We start from the raw sequence: 19,411 nt of genomic DNA, 5'->3' as shown, positions 1-19,411 counted from the left end.
GCATCAGAGCATAAAATGTCTGGTAGAAAATATGTCCGGGTTCGGCTCTGACCTCGGACAACCCCTTTAATCATAACATGCGTATAGAAGAAAATTTGTAATCCACTTGCGTGGATTTGCTCCATGGGAAGCCATTAACGTCACATCCTTTACCAGGCTTCTTTCCCAGGCTATTTGACCGGACGTCACTTCTGCTTGGCCATGGTTCTAGAACTAATCTGCTCCCTGGCTCTTGCACAGATGAGGTGGATTCATGAATTTGTGTGCACCAGGGAATTGTTCTGGCCTTGTCCACAACAGAAGTGATGTCTGGTCAATTGCCCAGGCCAGTCACCTGTTAAAAGATATGACCTCTGCGAGATATGACCCCTGTGCACGTCCTTTAAGAGCATTGCAGTTATCTGCTTATTTCTGGGAACATTATTGTAATGCTGGCTGGACATAAGATTAGGACTGTTACCAGTTCCCAGAGGAGGGAGGGTTCCTCCGATCCATCGCTCTTTGGGCCACCAACACTACTCTGTGTATTACCTGTGGCACAGTGAAGGGTGTGGTTTGGGAAGACAGGTATTTTCCTGCCAGGGTGTGCTGCTGGGCTGATTTGCAGCCAGGTGGAGTCAAACACCTGACTGGGTCTCAAGTGCCGGTCTGGGTTTTGGCAACACCAAGCTGTCATTAAAAGACAGCTGAGCTCAGCAGCAATCCATCTCTGTGTTGGGATCTGAGGCTTGTGCCGGGTTGGAGGGATGAGACCCGTGTGTCAAGGAAACAGGCCCCCTAACCCTGGGTTCACACCTGAGCGTTTTACAGCGCGTTCAAACGCACTGTAAAACGCTCAAGACATGAAATCCAATGCTTCCCTATGGGAATGGTTCACACCTGGGCGTTTTACAGCGCGTACGAACGCGCTGTAAAACGCCCGACGCTCAAACAAGTACTTGAGCTTCTTTGGGGCGTTTTGACGCGCGTTTGTGGCCATAGGACACTGCAGTCAATGACACAAACGCGCGTTTACTATTACAAAAAACGCGCATAAAAACGCGCGACAAAAACGCGAGTAAAACGCGCGTTTGCGCAACGCTCAGGTGTGAACCCAGGGTAAAGCCTGCTATGGACTGTTTGAGGCAGAACTGCCAGCAAGGTGTGAACCAACACAAAAAAACCTACAAGGTTATTTTTGCTGTATGAACTTGGCATTGTGTGTAAATTAACACCAAGACTGCAAAGTGACATTTTGCTGTATGAACCTGCCTCGTGTGTAAGTAAACGCGTAAGTTTGATTTAAGAACTGGCAATTCGCCTCTGTACTGTGTCCGCTTACCCTGCCTACCAGAGCGGGAACACAGCTGACCCTCTCCACGTATAATTCAGGATCAATAGAAATTTGCCCCAATTAGGGCTGCAGTAAACGATTGTTTTAGTAATAGAGTATTCTACCGATTATTTTTTATGATTAATAGAGTACCCTAAAAAGGGGAAAAAAAAATGGAATAGACAGTTTTCCTTTATAAAAACTCATCAGACCCCCTGCCATCAGTCCCAACACCCTTCGCTCCCCCTCTGTGCGATCAGCCCACGTGCATCAGTTCCCCCAGTGTCATCTGCTCCGTTCCCCCAGTGCCTTCATCTCTCCCCCACCCCAGTACCATCAGCTCTGTTCCCCAGGTGCCTTCAGCTCTTCCGTTCCCCCGGTGCCTTCAGCCCCCCCCACCCCGGTGCCTTCAGCACGTTTACCAGTAACGAAGCGTGAATGAATTTCATAACCTGAAATTCGCTCATCTCTAGAGATATTATTTATGGTACTAGGGCTGGGCGATTATGACACTATAATGAAAGCCAATGTTTGTGGCAGCTCTGAAGGGTTGTTAGTGGGGGAACGCCCCCATACACCTATAGACCCGGGCGGTTTTATTACAGGACACATCTTAGAGGAAGAAGTGAGAAGTGTAATGAACCTTAAAGAATGTGTAAGGAAATGCAAACACAACCTCTGATCATCTGAGGGACTGCAATCAGTATATCCCAGGGTGTCAGTATCTATCAGGAGAGGGTGACAGGGTGAAAGTACCTACTGTGGGTGTGTGTTTGGGGGATGGGGGGGGGGGGGGGGTCGTGTCAGGGTGCAAGTCTGTTGGCACCAGGCAGGGGGCATCGGGGTTGGCTGGCATAGGGCAGGGGGTGTCAGGACTGGTTGGCATAGGGCAGGGGGTGTCAGGACTCGTATCAGGGTGATGTTATCAGGACTCGTATTGGGGAGCGGTTGTCAGGGCAGTTACCATGGTGCTGCTGGACATCATCAGCATTGAAGTCCATGATGTGTTCTGGCAGCTGCTGGTGCTCCTGCTGCTCCATGTGCTGCCCATGGGGGTCGTGGTACAGGACGTCAGGCAGGTGCTCATCCCGCTCCTGCAGGGCGATGGGCCATATCATATAATACCCAAAACCGGGCTCCATCACATAACGCTCTGGCGGCTCCCCACCTGCGCGGGTCACCAGGCAATTGCTGAGGGCCTCCTTTCCAGTAGGGAAACTGCAGAGTCTCCATCAGTCAGGTCACTGCGTGCGTGCGTCAGGAGGCCAGTGCAGCGCGGGACCATGGACATGCTGTGGAGTGTCTGGAGGCCCCCTGCTGAAAATGTGAGTATTTCGAGCGCCGCGGGACACCAGGGAGCGGGAGGAATAGCAAGTTCTTCACTCCCACTCCGTGGTCACGTGACACAAACTAATCTTGTCTAATTACTCTATTTTATCGAGTACTCGTTGCAGCCCTAGCCCCAATACTACTGGAGCGGTTAATCCTGGGCAGCTTTTACAACTTTTTTCCTCTGTATACATGGTTGGTCATAACAGGCTGTGTCAGGGGGGATGCGATTATGAAAAAGAAGAAATGTTCTTCAGTAAAAGTACATGGTGCACTGATGTGCTGCGGCTTCAGGGAATGTTCTTACGATGAATGGCCTTCACTTTGACTTTTTTTTTTTTTTTTTTTTACTTTTATTTCATTGTCTGTTAAAACTTCCTTGTAGCTTCCTCCCCCACCTCCTCGATGGATTCACGAATGGCTTGCTGTAGTGGAAGCTGCTGAGTCATTCGTAGTCATCACATATTCAGAGGATCGGTGTGACACAGGCTGGTTACGTACATCTCATGACTATGAAGCAAGTGCTCGCTTATCTGTAACCTCAGGCCTTTACTTTTTTTTTTTTGTTTGCCCAGCACAATGTGAAAATATTTATAATGAAAAGTGACGGCGTCCATTGAATCACCTATAACACCCACCCACTTCCTTTGGTTGTCGCTTTCTTAGTGGGAGCACAACGCTTCTGCCCTGTCTACGAACCTGTGGCTAACAGCACCGCTTTTTATAGTAGTCTTTTTCTCTACAGCCTGGATCGCAGGTAACTCCAATCCCAACTGTTAAAGGGGTTGTCCAAAAACCCCCGCATATGCCACTGGTGACGCTAGGGAGGCTTGTTCCCGTCGTGGCCAGCTATTGGCTTCCCCTCCAATGCTAGATATTTTCAACCGCGCAACTGGGAGATGCGGCGGCCGTGCCGGTATGAGAAGCGATGCAGGTGCCAGAGAGCAAGGGAAGTACAACCTCTGTGAGGGGCCCGGGCATATTGGAGGGGGGGCATTATAGAACTTGGATAACCCCTTTAATCTTCTGATTGCTGCTGTCCGTGACCGCGACATTCAGTGGGGATTTCCCCTCTGCTTTGCTCCCAGTCATCTGGTCAGAGGCTGGCCCTCTGCAGTCAGTCATGGGGACCTAGAAAGGACCCCAGGACTATACGTTTAGAAATCCTGCTGTTAGGGCACACTGTTGTTGCCCTAACCACAGCCTGTACCATAGAGACACAGAACATAATGTATTACATTACAGGATTCTGCTAATACATTATAAGTAAGGCTACTTTCACACTGGCGTTCGGTGCGGATCCGTCTTGCATCTGCACAGACGGATCCTCGCCGATAATGCAAACACTTGTATCCATTCAGAACGGATCCGTTTGCATTATTAATTCCAAAAAAATGGATCCGTCTTGACTTACATTGTAAGTCAGGACGGATCCGTTTGGCACTGCATCGTCAGGCGGACACCAAAAGGCTGCAAGCAGCGTTTTGGTGTCCGCCTCAAAAGCGGAACGGAGACCAAATGGAGCCAAACTGATCCATTCAGAATGCATTGGGGCTGAACTGATCCGTTTTGGGCCGCTTGTGAGAGCCCTGAAACGGATCTCAAGAGGGGACCCAGAAACGCCAGTGTGAAAGTAGCCTTACATAGTTTTGTAAGACAGTAATTCCTTAATGGAATAAAATAAATTAAATGAAATAAAGCTAGCAAAAATTACTGTAATAAGCGATTATTTTTCATAAAATACATTTTACTGCACATACATTCCATAAAGGCAAAAAAAGAAAAGCACACTTAGGTATCCACATAACTGAAATAGCCTGAACAACTGGATTAACAGGTTATTCAGTGTGAACTATGTGCCGCGTAAACAATTAAAGTAAAAAAAATGCAGTGTCAAATAAATTTTTATAGATTACAAAAGTAATAGCGCATGTGTACAACCTCCTATGCTACATCCTAAATGAGGCATTAGTGTACATTTTGATCAAAAGGCAATAAGCCCACTCACCACGCCAAGGTTGCCTTGGAGTGGGTCCTAACCTAAAATTGGCACGGCGCTACACGGCGACCACCAGCGCTGTGGCGCCATCCCGGCCGGCGGCGGGACCCAGTGGCCAAACAGCACCCCTGCTGCTTGACCATGCCATGCCTAGCTCTGGGCCCCACCAACCAGCCAGAAAAACAGCACAGTGGCCCCCATGCAGCACCGCACCATGTGAACAGTTGTCAAAGCTCACCTGCTCTGAAGCTCACAGGAACTCCAACTGAGAGCATGATAGGCTAATTTAACCCCTACTACTGAATACTAGGCTAATTAAAATCACCTAGTATTCAGTAGTAGGGGTTCTTCTCAGGCGAGATCCTTGACTTGCACGTCATTTTGTGACGTATTCTCGGTTCATCAGTCTTTTCATCCACTGGGAAATTCTCCACTGCTCATCCAGCCCTAGAATATATTTTTTTAGCACACATCATGTAATACATGATTGGTTTTCCCTTTATTGTAGGTGGTGATAAATGGAGGAGCGACACCCAGCGTGGATCAAGATACAGAAGACACTGAACTGATGGCAATTTATACAACGGAGAGTGCGATCGCAGAGAAGGTAATGCCGTATTCTGTGTGGAGGCCTATCCCTTACGTCACGGGATCAGATGTTTAATAAACACAGGTTACACAGAGTTAGATTAAGGCTGGGTTCACACCTGAGCGTTTTACAGCGCGTTCCTACGCGCTGTAAAACGCTCAACAAGGAGAAACCAATGCTTCCCTATGGGAATGGTTCTCACCTGGGCGTTTTACAGCGCGTACGATCGCGCTGTAAAACGCCCGACTCATAATCAAGTACTTGAGCTTCTTTGGGGCGTTTTGACGCGCGTTTGTGGCCATAGGACACTGCAGTCAATCACAGAAACGCGCGTTTACTATTACAAAAAACGCGCGTAAAACGCACGTTTGAGAAACGCTCAGGTGTGAAAGCAGGGTAAAGGGAACCTGTCACCTGGATTTTGGGTGTAGAGCTGATGACATGGGCTGCTAGATGGCCGCTAGCACATCCGCAATACCCAGTCCCCATAGCTCTGTGTGCTTTTATTGTGTAAAGAAAACCTGCTGCATCTCTCACAATACCTTGTGTAATCGATTTATTTTTTTATTATGTGATTATCACTTTTTATATATATATTTTATATATTGTAATATTCCTCATCATGTCAATTGATACATTTAATAATATATGTCTGTCATAATTCTATTGCATTTGCACTTTACTGTTGCATATTTGTAGTTAATTGTTCGCTTTTCATACTTGATTTAATCATGTACATTGCTATCTCCGTTTTTTTCTTTCCGATGTGATCTATGTGTACCGTCATCTTTATTGTATTTATATACTTGTCTTTGGAAGAAAAAAATATGCCTGTGATCATGTGACGCGGCCGATGAAGTGACGTTTGATCATGTAAATGCTACGCGCCCTGGGGATCTAGCTATGGGCCTGTTTGTGTATTATCACTTGTCTATGACGCGGGCGGTCACGTGACCGCCGCACGTCACAGATGATCACCTAACTCGCCATTGGGTGTTCAGCGTGTGCTTCCGGTCCTATGTGTGTGGTGTTTGGTTATGCAGGTGCATATAGATGTGCAAAAAAAGGGGGTTAGTCAGCACCTCCCAGTGCGCAGGTGCGCGCTGCCATGGCAAAGACCTAGAGGAACCTAGGTGCATATAGATGAACATTTGTAATGAGGATCCGCTTATGTTAATTAATTGATGGTTATGGATTGGTGGGTTGAGTGTTTTAAATGGAGCACATTTCCAAGGAGAGCCATACCCCCAGATGAAGGTGTTGGGTATGTGATAAATTAATATTATATTCTGTATAAAGGGGTGGTTTTTTGTGTATAGCTTTTTATGCATTGTGATTTACTTGATACATTTGACCACTTATTTATCCTTGGTCAAGGGATTTATTTATTTATTTTACGCACTTATATAGCGCTACATTAGCATCCAACTGTCCCCAATGGGGCTCACAATCTAATATTCGGAGGAAAGCCACGCAAACACGGGGAGAACATACAAACTCCATGCAGATGTTGTCCTTGGTCGGATTTGAACCCAGTGCTAACCACTGAGCCACTGTGCTGCCCTATTATTGCATCCCTTCCCCTTATGAGATTTTTACTTATGTAAACTTCCCTCAGGAGTATACCGCACTTTTGTCGTGATGTATTTTGTCTCTATTTTTTTTTTTAGAGTGCAGGGTACTCATGTCCATTATATAAAGAATCAGATGACCTCCCTCAAATTTGTTCATTTATCCATATGACAGATACCGAGGTGTTTGGTGCACAGCATGGATCCACAGGTCCTAATGTTCATTTCACCAGTACCGTGTGTGCAAAGTAACTCTCCTTCATGCATTATGTCTATTTAGTGCCACCTTTTGGAGATAGTTTCTCTGTGAGTAGGTGACCAACCTTTCAACAGGCCTTGCTACAGGACTAGGACATAAGTCAAGCCAGAATCTTCTCCATAAGTAACAGAGGCTCGTCCGCAGACAACTCTTTCTTGGTTTTTGTCCTTCGTCAGTGCAGAGCATGGTCGGGACTGGCTGGATGAGAGGCTTTTGATATGGATCTGTGGGAATAAAGATTTTCATGAAAAAGCTTCTGGTTGGTATAGTGGAGAATTTTATAAACCCATAGCTCAAGACATAGCGCCTACCCTTTCTCAGATATATTCAGAATATATGACAGGAGGTCCGATTCCGTCATTAACTAATACAGCCCACATTAAAGTACTTCCGAAGCCCAGGAGGGACCCCATGAATCCAGCCTCATATCGTCCAATCTCCCTCATCAATGTTGATCTTAAAATCTTTTCTAAGATTCTAGCTGATAGACTCTCGAACCTGTTACCTAAATTAATTTCATCTGCCTAGGTAGGTTTTGTACAGGGTAGGTCGGCAGTGATGAACATTAGGAAGGTTTTGCTGGCATTAGATTAGGTGAAGCTAAGGCCCTCCTCCCATTCATCCCCAGCCATCATATCGGTCGATGCGGAAAAAGCGTTTGATAATGTGGACTGGGGGTGGATGGGGGAGGTATTGGACAAAATGGGCTTCGAGGGACCGTTCAGAAGGTTTTTGAATGGAGTATACTCAAACCCCCAGGCTAGGGTAGCCACACCAGGATTTCTATCAAGACCTATACACTTAGGAAAGGGGACGAGGCAGGGGTGTCCGCTCTCCCCGCTCCTCTTCAATCTAGCATTGGAGCCTCTGTCCAGACAAATCGAGAGGGATAACTTTTTAGAGGGGATTAAAATTGGCAGGTCCGGAAAAAAGGTAATAAAGCATGCGCTTTTTGCCGATGATTTATTAGTGTTCTTGGAGAAGCCGCACAGAGACATAGGTCACCTGATAAAAATACTGGAAGAGTTTGGAACATTCTCGGGGTTTAAGGTGAATACAGATAAATCGGAGCTCATGTTTATAGGACCCCAGGCAAAGAGTGCCAAAAAAAGACCATTAGGACTTCCCTTACGGATAGCTAGTCATTTGATTAAGTATCTGGGGATACATGTAGGAAGTACCCCTGAATCCCTATACTCACTAAATTATCCACCAATGATCAAAAAAATCTTGGCGGATGTAGGAAGATGGTCGTCCTTGCCGCTGTCCTTGGGGGGGAGATGTCAGCTTCTAAAAATGATGAGTGTGGCCCAACTCCTGTACCCTGTACAAACAATCCCCATCCTACTTAAACACAAAGACATAAAAGTCCTGGAGGGGGCATTCAGGTCATTTCTATGGAGAGGGAAAAAATGTCGAATATCGCTGGCGAAATTACAACTACCAAAAATTTTAGGGGGACTAAACTTCCCGGACATAAGAGCATATAATCTGGCGAGTCTCCTAAGGCATAGTCTGGATTGGGTATTTGGAACGCATTTTTACACTAATACCAAGTTGGAGGAGCAACTGGTGGCGCCTTGGTCACTGACAGCCCTGTTGCATACTAAATTTGGAGCCATGCCCCCGGAGGTGAAGGGTAGTCTCTTGATAAAAGATACTGTGGCAGGGTGGAAGGCAATCCGAAAGCTGTTTTCACTGCCCTTCAATCTGTCCAAACACATGAGCATTTGGGGTCACCCAGAATTTCCAGCAGGGAATGAAGCCAAGCACTTCCATAAATGGAGGGAGTTGGGGATTGGTAAGGCGAAAGATCTCTGGGATACTCAGGCAGGAAGATACCTCAAGTATGAAGAATTCATTATGAGATTCCCTGCACTAAGTAACCAACCCCCGTTAGCATTTTCACAAATCAAAGATTTCTTAACTAAGAGAGTATTGAACTTAACCAGAGAAATGGGGTTGAAAGACTTTGATTCACTAATGGGTCAGGGACTTAGAAAGAAGTCACTTTCGGAGCTATATAGAGGCTTGAGGGATATGAAGCAGAGGCAAGTAGCTGAGAGCCTATTCTCAAAATGGAAGAAGGAATTCCCATCAACAGATATTCAACAAATTATACTAAGGGGGTGGGAGATAATTAGAAAGGTGACACCAAACGAGGGATGGAGAGAGACATACTTTAGAATGATGCACAGAGCTATTTATGGTTTTCATTTTGCCCCTCGGACGTCTCAAACGGACAGAATCATAAAATGTCCAAAATGCCATGAAATCGGTACAGATCTATACCACGGTATATGGGCATGTCCGGAAACGGAAACATTCTGGAAGAAGGTCACCCTCCAAATTAAAAACCACCTGAAAGTGGAAATCCCGTTTATTCCGGAACTTTTGATATTCCAGGTGGCTCCCGAGGGACAAAAGGTGACCCCGCTGGTGCACTTACTACTGTTAGCAGCTAAGAGGTGTCTGTTTAGGGAATGGCTCCAGCCCAAAACGCCCTCAATGGAGGAAGTCTTTCTACATACCAAGGCGTGCTTCCTGCTTGAAAGAACGGAGGCAGAACAATTCAAGGGGAAATGGGTCAATGCTTTCTTTAGGAGATGGGAACCATTTATAAGAGTAGCCCTAAGTAATGCAGAGGTGTTGGAAACTATGCAACCATTCACAGGTTCGGAGTGGTATCTGAAAAGAAGACTAATGAATACCCTAGGGTCGTTGCAGGTAGACTGAAGAGAAGAGGGTAGCCCAGAATCAAGTACATTAGAGAAGGTATTAAAATATGCAGCAGACCTGGATGTGAGCGTCGGGAGGGGGGAGGGTCAGTTGGGGCCTGTTAGATTGAAGTTGGGGGATAAGACTTTATGGAAATTAAAAATGGATAGTCATGAAAATGCTGGAGCGATATTGGGTAGCATGAAGAAGTGTATTGTAGAGGATATAAAATATGTACACCATTCAGTGAACACGCATGATCCCAAGCTATGTAACAAATATATTGTGAACATGATATAATAGGTACAGTGTTACTTTATTGTGGTGTCCAACAATACGATATGCTGACATGATGTTGTGATTAGATATGACTTATCTATTTCAATAAAAATGATATTTAAAAAAAAAAAAAAAAAAAAAAGCTTCTGGTTTGGTCATGTTGCAAGGCCTGTTAAAAGGTTTATCAGGTGGCACCCTATTCCTGGAGGTGAGCTACTTTGCATACCTATTGTCCCAGGGAGCCTTGAGTGGTCTAAAAGATTCTCTGAGCCAACTTGGTCCCTACAAGGAGAAACATTATTCCCCCAGAACGCAAACCATGTGTAACATGCCTATTGCAACTTCTTCAGATGGAAACATTTAACCTATCAAGCCGGGAATAAATGTCCACAGAGCCCCCTGACCAAATGGTCACTGCATGGGCCAGAGTAGGTGCCCAAGGTGTAACACATCTTGAGTAATCAGTTTGATTTCCATCAAGCAGCTACCCTACAGTGCTGTCACTTTCAGTCATCCTCTTCTCTCTGTGATATTCCTTATGTTCGTGGGCATCTGTCTTTCCTTCCCACAAGGCATCACTTCTCTGCCCCCCAGTTTGTTTATAAGGAGTTTTATCGGCTACACTTGACAGCATTGGTTTTTATTTCTGGCTGTGAATGATAACATTTCACACTGAGGCTGTCATGCGTAAGTTAGGGCATGGACAACCTTGAAAAAATAACTGTAGCAATGCAGCCGGCCGTGGGTTTTTGGTTGTTCCGCCATCAGTTATCTCTTCCTACTCCCCCATACCCTTGGGCCAGTTATCATTGCCGTAGAAGTGGAGCCGGTTTTCTAAGGCTACTTTCACATCATCTGGGGATCTCAAAACCACAGCAGAACACTTCCATTGGAATACTACAACCAGCTGCATCTTTTCAGAATGGATCCAGTTATATTGAAAATGAAGAAACCGGAACCAGCACTAAAACCATTGTAACTCAATTGGCGCCGGATCATTTTTTTTTCATATATGAAAAAAAAAAAACTGTTCTGGCACCATTGGTTTTTGGTGTTTTTAAATTTTGGCTTTTTCAGTTTCCCATGCCAGACACAAAAATTCCGATGCACTCTGTTTCGGTTTGTTCAGTTTTTTTCCCCCGATGACAATGAAAGGGGACAAAACTGAAGCGTTGTGTTGCAGTTTTCAGATCTGTGCCGGATGTCAAAAAAGGACTGCACAATGCAGATGTTGAAAGTTGCCTAAAAGGTAAAATGAGCAAAACGGGGAGCAGCTTCCTTTCAAGTGAAGACCTCTGCATAGCGCATTGTCAGAGATAAATCTCCCACCCCCAGTGCTCCTGAAGGGTCAGCAGGTTACGGTAGATGTCAGTAGGCCAGAAAGTTTACTCGCCTTGTTCAGAGTTATGGCCTCAGGGAACTTACCTCTCATAACCTGGAAGCCTCACAGAGCCACCAGATTCTTTGACATAAAGATGCCTTTTCAATGCTTGGATGAGGGACTTCTGGTTCTGAGACCTACTCATGATGACCCTTCATGTAAAGGAGCAATTGCTGCATTCACAATTTTTTCAAACTTAGTATTTTTCATTCCCACATCTGTGTCCTGTCAGTCACATGGCTTTAATTAATGGCCGTCTGTCTCTAGCTCCCAATTCAAGATTTCAAGCCATTCTGCCAAGTCTGCCCATTTCACCTCCTCGTGCTGTGGCCTGGAAAGGCCTTCTGCCTGTCCTGTACCCTTCTCAGGAAGCTAATGCACAGCCATTATTCAGCTTTCATCAGGCCGATTGTTCTCCATATTTTTTACTTTGTGTTTTTGCATTACATTTCATTAAGACTGTCCCTCAGCTTCCTAGGAATAGATTGTTCTCAGTCTTCTGCCTTGAGGATAGTAGTGATTTTCCAGTTTTCTTCACATATGGCAGGGCTTTGTGTTTCTTTGTCCCTCCAGATTGTTGGATTGATTTCAGAGTTTTTCATTAACGCGTTCCCGCTCCAGTGCTTCATCGGTGGACTGGCACACGTTTTTGTCGGACAGGCGTATGGAACTGGTGGTGGATGCCCTTATACTGTGAAAAATATCGTAATCCTGTTCATATCTGCAATATTAATTCTGAGTGTAGATAAGTGGCTCAGCTCATTCTTATGGTGAATTACTAGGATCTAGTCTGCAATGCGTTTTCAGTGTGTCTTTCTAGATGTTGGAACACGTTTGTTTTCTGATAAAGATGTGCATAGATGTAGTCGTAGGCTGCTTACATGCAGTGGTCCGTGTGACGGCCGTATTTCCCGGACTGACCGCTGTTCTGTGATCTATGATGCAGTGAATTCCATTATGGATTCTGCTACCACGGACCATAAGTTATGGTCCGTGGTAGCGGAATCCGTAACGGAATTCTTAGATAACCGGGACCTTGTACGCTGAACTTGAAACAAAAGTTCGCTCATCCCTAGTCACATGGCATTGAAGTGAATGAGGTTGAGTGGCAGTACCAGGCACAACCAGTATCCAATATACAGCACTGTGCTTGGTGAGCTGAGAGGAGGCCGTGGCACCAGTGCCTTCTTAAACACTGATTAGCGGGGGTCCTAGGTTTCGGACCCCCACCAATCGGATACTGAGGACTTATCAAGAGGACAGGTCATGGGTAAAAAGATCTCAGAAACTCTTAAGTTGAGGTTAAAGGTGTTTTCCAGGTTATTGTACTGCCCTGATCAGTGGTGGTCCTAACCCCTGCACTCCCACCAATCGGCTGTCCCCTGCCGTCTCTGGTACTGGAACTGACACTTTGAACGGAGACCGAAGTGCCATGGCAGAACCCCCTTTTTCCCGTCTGTATATCTTTGTATGATTCTGCATTCGTCCCGAGAACATGACCCCGTAGGTTGTCCCTTTCATCCACGAGGTGAAGCCTTGCATTTTGTGTCTTAGAATTCTTTAGAGATTACATTTCCATGCTGTGTCTGAAACCACCTGATCCACATAATACGGGATTTAGTGCACATTTCAAATCTGGCAAATGTCCGCTCAATTTGGCAGACAGAAGTATTGTTTTAATCTGCCCAGTCTTTGACCAGATTGCAAAGTTTAAGGTCACTGTCTTAGTTAGGCAGATGTCCAATCGCTGTTTATGTATTAATACATGAGATGCATGTGAGCCCAAAAATTTTCCCTTAATCCTCTTTTAAATGGGTCTGAGAACTTTACACAGAAACTGTTCCGTGACCTGGAGGATTCTGGGACTTCTTGTTGGGTGCATAGAGATGTCCAAATGCTACTGTTTAATTAAAGAGGACCTATAACCTCTCCAGACAGGTCTGTTTTAGGATCTACTGGCGTTTCCCATGTAATAACCATTCTGGAGCCTCTATTCTTATGCCTCTGTGATGCGCCATTCCTTTATTATTCCTACTCGAAGTTATATATTAAAGGGGATTTCCGAGACTATAAAAAGCTCCCCCATATGCTGGGCCCCTCACATTGATTATACTTACCTGGCTCCCCGTCTGCATTTGGCTGCTCCCCTCCCCACACGGGGAGAAGCGGCAGAGCAGGACCAGGTAAGTATATTCAGTGTGAGGGAGCTTTTTATAGTCTCAGGTAACCCCTTTAATTACCAGCAGTTTGCAGTGAAGGTCCAGATAGTTGTTACCTGTTGGGGTTGTGTCCCTGCTCAGTCTGACTTTATCAAATCAGTGCTGCAAGTGTCAGACTGTAAAGGGACACCCCCCCCCCCCCCAACAGGTAACAACCATCTGGACCTTTATTGCAAGCTGCTAGAAATTCATAGTTTCTAGCAGGAATAGTAAAGGAATGACACAGCATAGAGTCATAAGAATGGATGCTCCAGAATTATTATTTCATGGGGAATGCAAGTATTTTGTCAGGAGAGGTTACAGGTCCCCTTTAAGAAAAGGGTAAAGGAATAGTATTGCTTTTTGGTATTTTTAAAGAGTTAGTTTTTTTCATTTAAAATGTAAATTGGGGAAGGTGCTGTTGGCAGTATTGTATCTGGTGTACAGGCAGTTGTGATGCTGGCAGAGCCGTCTGGACCACACGTGGTTGTTTGGGTTGTCCTGGGCCATGACAGTCCCTAGATTTGCAGCTCAGAAATTGTGTTGTGGGAAATTTCAGAGCTGGGGGCAAAAATGACCTCCTCTCGGCTCTGAACCCAGTTCTTACTATAGATTTATTTTTCTCCAAAATGATAGCTTTAAAGATATAGATAAGTGGTAAGTTAGCATACCTCATAAGTATGTTCACTGATCTACTGCATAATGGTAATAATGGCCTTTAAAGGGGTTGTCCAGTTTAGAAAACCCATTTTCATATACATCATTAGGGAATTCAGATTTTAATACAGTAGGAGGACCTTCATCTCTTGGCCAGACTGGAGCGTCTCCTACCCTGGAGAACCTGTCCTCTTGATTTCAAAGGCAATTGTGTAATGCCTCTTTTCCCTCCTTGTGGTGGCGCTGCAGGAACATTTTTTTTCTTTCACTCTATGACTATGGGCTTTATGGTCACTGTTACCTCTTTCTTACGAAGAAGTGCCTTCTTTCTTGGCACTGCTATGGCGGTTTCGCATGGGCACATGCGCTGCCCTCCACCTTCATTCCAGGTCTGCAAGGAAATATCTTCTACTGTAATATCCTCCTATGGTAAGATGTCATCTAAAGTCATGGTGACATCTGTTGTGACTACCCATGTGATCACCACGTACAGTTTGCAGGCACGTAAAATGTCAAGGCTGAATTTATACATGAAAGCCCCCTCTCTTTCAGATCTGGGCTTCACACTGTATGTGCTCCTAGGGTCAATTACTTTGGGAATTGTCCATTTTGCTTTTAAGATGTACAGTAAATGATGGACTGTGTTTGTTGTTAAAGGGGTTTTCTTATGAAGACAGGCCCTGTTAGGGATAGATGACATTGAGTGTGGGGGGTCTCCCGCTTGGGACCCCCCTCTGAGCATAATGGAGAGCCGCTCTGTAGGTGCATCTCCTGTTCTGGCGGACTTGAGCCCACCATGTATTACACAGTCATTTAAACGTCATGTAGTACATTGGTTGTGCAGGGGAAACGCCTGGCTGCGTGCCAGGAGCAGGGCACAGGGCGAATACGTTTTTGTGAGGGTAGAGGGCTTTCACAGTTTGAACTCCATTCTCATTTTCAGCGTGCATTTCTTGTGAAGGAAGTGTGTCAGGGCAGTCTGGAAATCATGTTATCAGAACAGAATGTCTTCATCTTGTCAGACAAGGTTGTTTGGGGTGCGCCAATGTCAAACACGAGGAAGGCATCAGTACACGGCTGAGCAAGCCAATGCCACATCCTCCAGTAACAGTGCGTGCCATGTAAAATAACGTTTTTATATGTGTCTATCAGCAGAATATCCATAGCCCACCACTACGTCCTGGACATGTCCTCATCACATCTACTTGTATGTTGCAGAGCTCTTTGTCAGAGACCCTGGACAGCACTGGAAGCCTAGACCGCCAGCGGATGGACATGATCTATACAGTGGAGGACGTGCCTCCCTGGTACCTCTGTATCTTCCTAGGATTACAGGTATGCTCTCTGTGCTGGTTATTTCTATTACTTTCTAGTACTAAGTCCTCAGAGCTAAAGGCCCCCTATATGCATTATCGTGTCGTCGGCGGAACATGGCAGAGAGACTGGGGTAGATTTATCACAACTGGTGCAAAGGAAAACTGGCTTAGGTTCCCATAACAACCAATCAGATTCCACCTTTCATTTTTCAGAGCTCCTTTGGGAAATGAAAGGATCAATCTAATTGGTTGCTATGGGCAACTAAGTCAGCTTTCCTTTGCACCCCACTGTGTATGGGGAGCTCCCGACCCTCCCCGACAGATGACTTTGGGGTTGGGGGAGAAGAATATTTCTACCCGTTCCTTTTGTTCTCTCACCAGAAGAGTCTGTCAGCGGCTTTCTCCTCTCTTTCCATTGACAACTCCTACGCACTCGGCCAAACTAAATGCGTGTGTCGAAGTCAGGAGAGCAAGCTGTCGGCCACTGTGTTATCTCCTTTATATCTGTATGTGAGGCATGTCCTTCAGTTTCCTGGATGAACATTTTGAGAGCCTGAGTAATATTGAAGCTCATCACGACGCTATCATCTTTATCTTGTCAAACAAGGTATCGGTGCATATAGTACCGCTGTGCACCGCTCTGCTCTGAAGAGGTCTACCAGCTCTCAGATTAATCGCCCCTGGAGCCATTGCATCGGGAAAACGAATCCTGATGTGACTGACAAAGCGGGGCTGAGATACATGTCCGTGTGGAGCAGGCCAGTCATACACCTTCAGGACTGACCGCATCATCTTTACCAGATTATTCCTGTCCGTCTGTACTGAGTCTGCAGAATATTAGGTGTCTGTATGACTTACCAACCGGCCTCTTTCCCTGAGATGAACCTACCTAATATAGTACATAGTAGATCGGTGTTATCAGTATGACTCCCTGTAGCACAGCAGGCTGTAGTCTGCAGGACAATGGCAGGTAATATATTAATTTCCTGCAGCTATTTTTTCCTGCTACTGGACAAAGAGCATCCTGATTATAATGCTGCCTTAAAGGAGTATTCCAGCCATAAACTCTATTTTAATTGGGCCCTGGACAGTGTTGTACCAGTAAAAAATGCTCCTTTGGCTTCTTTGTTCCAGTGTTGAGGCCCTGTTCTGCCCCCCCGTACTGCTCCCTGGCGTGACTGGGTCATTGTTAGCACCGCAGCCATTCACTGGTCTCAGCAGTGCCGTTTCCCAAGTTTCAAATCACTGCTGGGTCATAGGCCACTTGGACACATCATGTTACTGTTGAGGCTAGTGAGTGGCTGCAGCAGTGCACATGACCCCATCCGAAAATTTACACATTGAGGACTGGAAAGAGCGCAGAATGGAGCCACAGTGGGACCAAGCTGGGACGCTGGAGCAGGTTCTACAGGCCCAGCTGTAACATCTGTGGGCAAATGTGCTACAGGATACCATACAGAACCTGTATGCCTCCATGCCCAACCGTATCTTATCTTGCATCCAGGCTGGAGGCCGTACCTCATCTTGCATCCAGGCTGGAGGCCGTACCTCATCTTGCATCCAGGCTGGAGGCCGTACCTCATCTTGCATCCAGGCTGGAGGCCGTACCTCATCTTGCATCCAGGCTGGAGGCCGTACCTCATCTTGCATCCAGGCTGGAGGCCGTACCTCATCTTGCATCCAGGCTGGAGGCCGTACCTCATCTTGCATCCAGGCTGGAGATGGAGATTCACTTGACATGCATGCTCGGGCAAGCATACATATACTTGGGAGGATCGGGAGAGATATCTGCCGCCTGAACACGTGAGGGCTCTGATAATTGTACTGTAACGAGCCATGTGTCCATGAACTAAACAAGGATTGAATGACTGCATGCAGTGATCTTGAGACCTGTAATAAAATCTCCTGAGACGCTATGTCAAGAAAAGAGAGTACTCCTCTAGATTAATGCATTCTCGCTGGATTTTCTCTTAGTGATTACAAGGAAGACGAAGCAAAGTGAAGGAAAGCTGATAGGGAATTGTATAGGTTGTGAAATCTTGTTTCACAACGTCTGTGTGTGACCTGCCCCATATTGCACACATACTACCACAGGTGTATGCCAGCGGCATGTAACCAGATCACTGACTGCCATAATCTCGTCATTACTAGGCCGCTCCCCTACTTCTTATGGTCCTAACAGTGTGATGACAGGTGAGGTCGGAGACCTGGGTTATCAGCAGCAAAGTTCCTTGTGCTTTCAGTAATGCACGATGTTATCTTAAGGTCTACCTCTGCTTAACCTGTAGACATGGCGCTCGAGCTCATACGCATGGCTGTATAAGGTTTCCTTTCATGATCTTAATATGCAGAGGCAAGAATGGAGTCGGATCCCATTGTGACATAAGGGAGGCCTCCATTTCCCAATAGGTTGGGGTTGCCCGATAACTTTTCCAAATTTTCTAGGATGAGATGTGTGGCACTGGAGGTACCCAGCTCCATTGGTTGTGTATTGGCTGGAGTGGAAGGACTGCTCCCATAGGTGCCAGGTCTTCTATAAGACAGCTGATCGGGAAGGGGGGGGGGTCAAGCTGATCAGATAGTGGCGGCCTATCCTGAGGATACAGCCATCATCCCAGAAAACCCCTGTCAGATTTACAGCAAATCTGCAGCATAAATCCAAAGGTCGGCGTCTGATGTCTACAGCAGATTCCACGTTGGGTTTTTCCAACATGCATTTTGCACTGTGACCCTGGCCTAAGATATCCATGTGTGCTTACCATGTGTCATGCTAATAGCTCTACCCTTGTTATTTTCCCTAGCACTACCTGACATGCTTCAGCGGGACAGTAGCCGTGCCCTTCCTGCTTGCAGAAGCCATGTGCGTTGGCTTTGACCAGTGGGCTACCAGTCAACTCATTGGGACCATTTTCTTCTGTGTAGGAATCACTACTTTGCTTCAGACAACTTTTGGGTGCAGGTGAGAGTTTTACTATGACACTTATTTTCTAATGAAGAACAGTGACGTGGCTGAATTCTGGCAGGTGCCAGTCCTCGAGAAGGGTCTTTCTTCCCTCTGCTTCCTCGTTATTCTTTATTTAGTGCCTACAGCCCTGGCAAATATGGATGTTCACCAAGTTTTTTTTTTACTTTGTAGCAAATACACAAATCACAGATATTCCCAAAAATGTTTGTGTCAAAGCTGAGCATTCTGGCTTTGTGATACATACGTCAAAGAACGGAAAGTGAATTTGATGTATGAATTGAGGGTGCACATCCATTTATCTCTATGGGACTGCTGGAGATGGTGGAGGGCCGTGCTCTATCTCCGGCAGTCTCCTAGACTTTAAATGTGCTTGTTCTAAACCATCGCTGCATTCAGACAGGAGACACAGGACCCCCGTTCGTGAGGGTCCCAGCGGTTAGACCCTAGCCAGGTAATGGTTCCCCTCACTTGTTCTAACCATCAGACCATTTTAGGTTATGTGACCTCTATTTATGGTGCTGGTGCTATTCCATTATATGGCAAAGGGAAGGTATATTGCAGCTGACAGTCTGCTGCGACAGCTGGAATTGTGGATAGCTTTGTTCCTGACCATTTAACCCCTCAGAGACCAAAGGGGTGCTCTCATGGACATCCTGTTAGCCCACATTGAGTAGATGGGTTTTATATTGCAGCCAAAACCTAATAGAGGCCCCCAGGTCTGCCTCGTGAGTGTGTCTATCTCTGGTAGCACAAGGTCTACAGACACCATTTCAGCTATGCCAACATGATCCATACCTTAAAGCACAATTGTCACAACCACCTGTAGGTATAACTTGTG

General features: G+C 45.9%; 1 protein-coding gene across 3 annotated transcripts in view; it reads left to right on the top strand.

Moving 5' to 3' along the window:
- Window positions 1-19,411, top strand: part of SLC23A2 (solute carrier family 23 member 2) — a 119,500-nt gene that overhangs the window by 59,677 nt on the left and 40,412 nt on the right. For all 3 annotated transcript variants that reach the window (XM_044279266.1, XM_044279264.1, XM_044279265.1), the window contains exons 3-5: window positions 5,149-5,247; window positions 15,511-15,627; window positions 18,410-18,567. In XM_044279266.1, the coding sequence (XP_044135201.1) occupies window positions 5,149-5,247; window positions 15,511-15,627; window positions 18,410-18,567 (374 nt within the window). The remainder of the gene's footprint in view (window positions 1-5,148; window positions 5,248-15,510; window positions 15,628-18,409; window positions 18,568-19,411) is intronic.

Source organism: Bufo gargarizans, chromosome 2 (genome assembly GCF_014858855.1).
Source record: "Bufo gargarizans isolate SCDJY-AF-19 chromosome 2, ASM1485885v1, whole genome shotgun sequence".
Classification (NCBI taxonomy): domain Eukaryota; kingdom Metazoa; phylum Chordata; class Amphibia; order Anura; family Bufonidae; genus Bufo; species Bufo gargarizans.
This window is presented reverse-complemented; position numbering and strand designations above follow the sequence as displayed.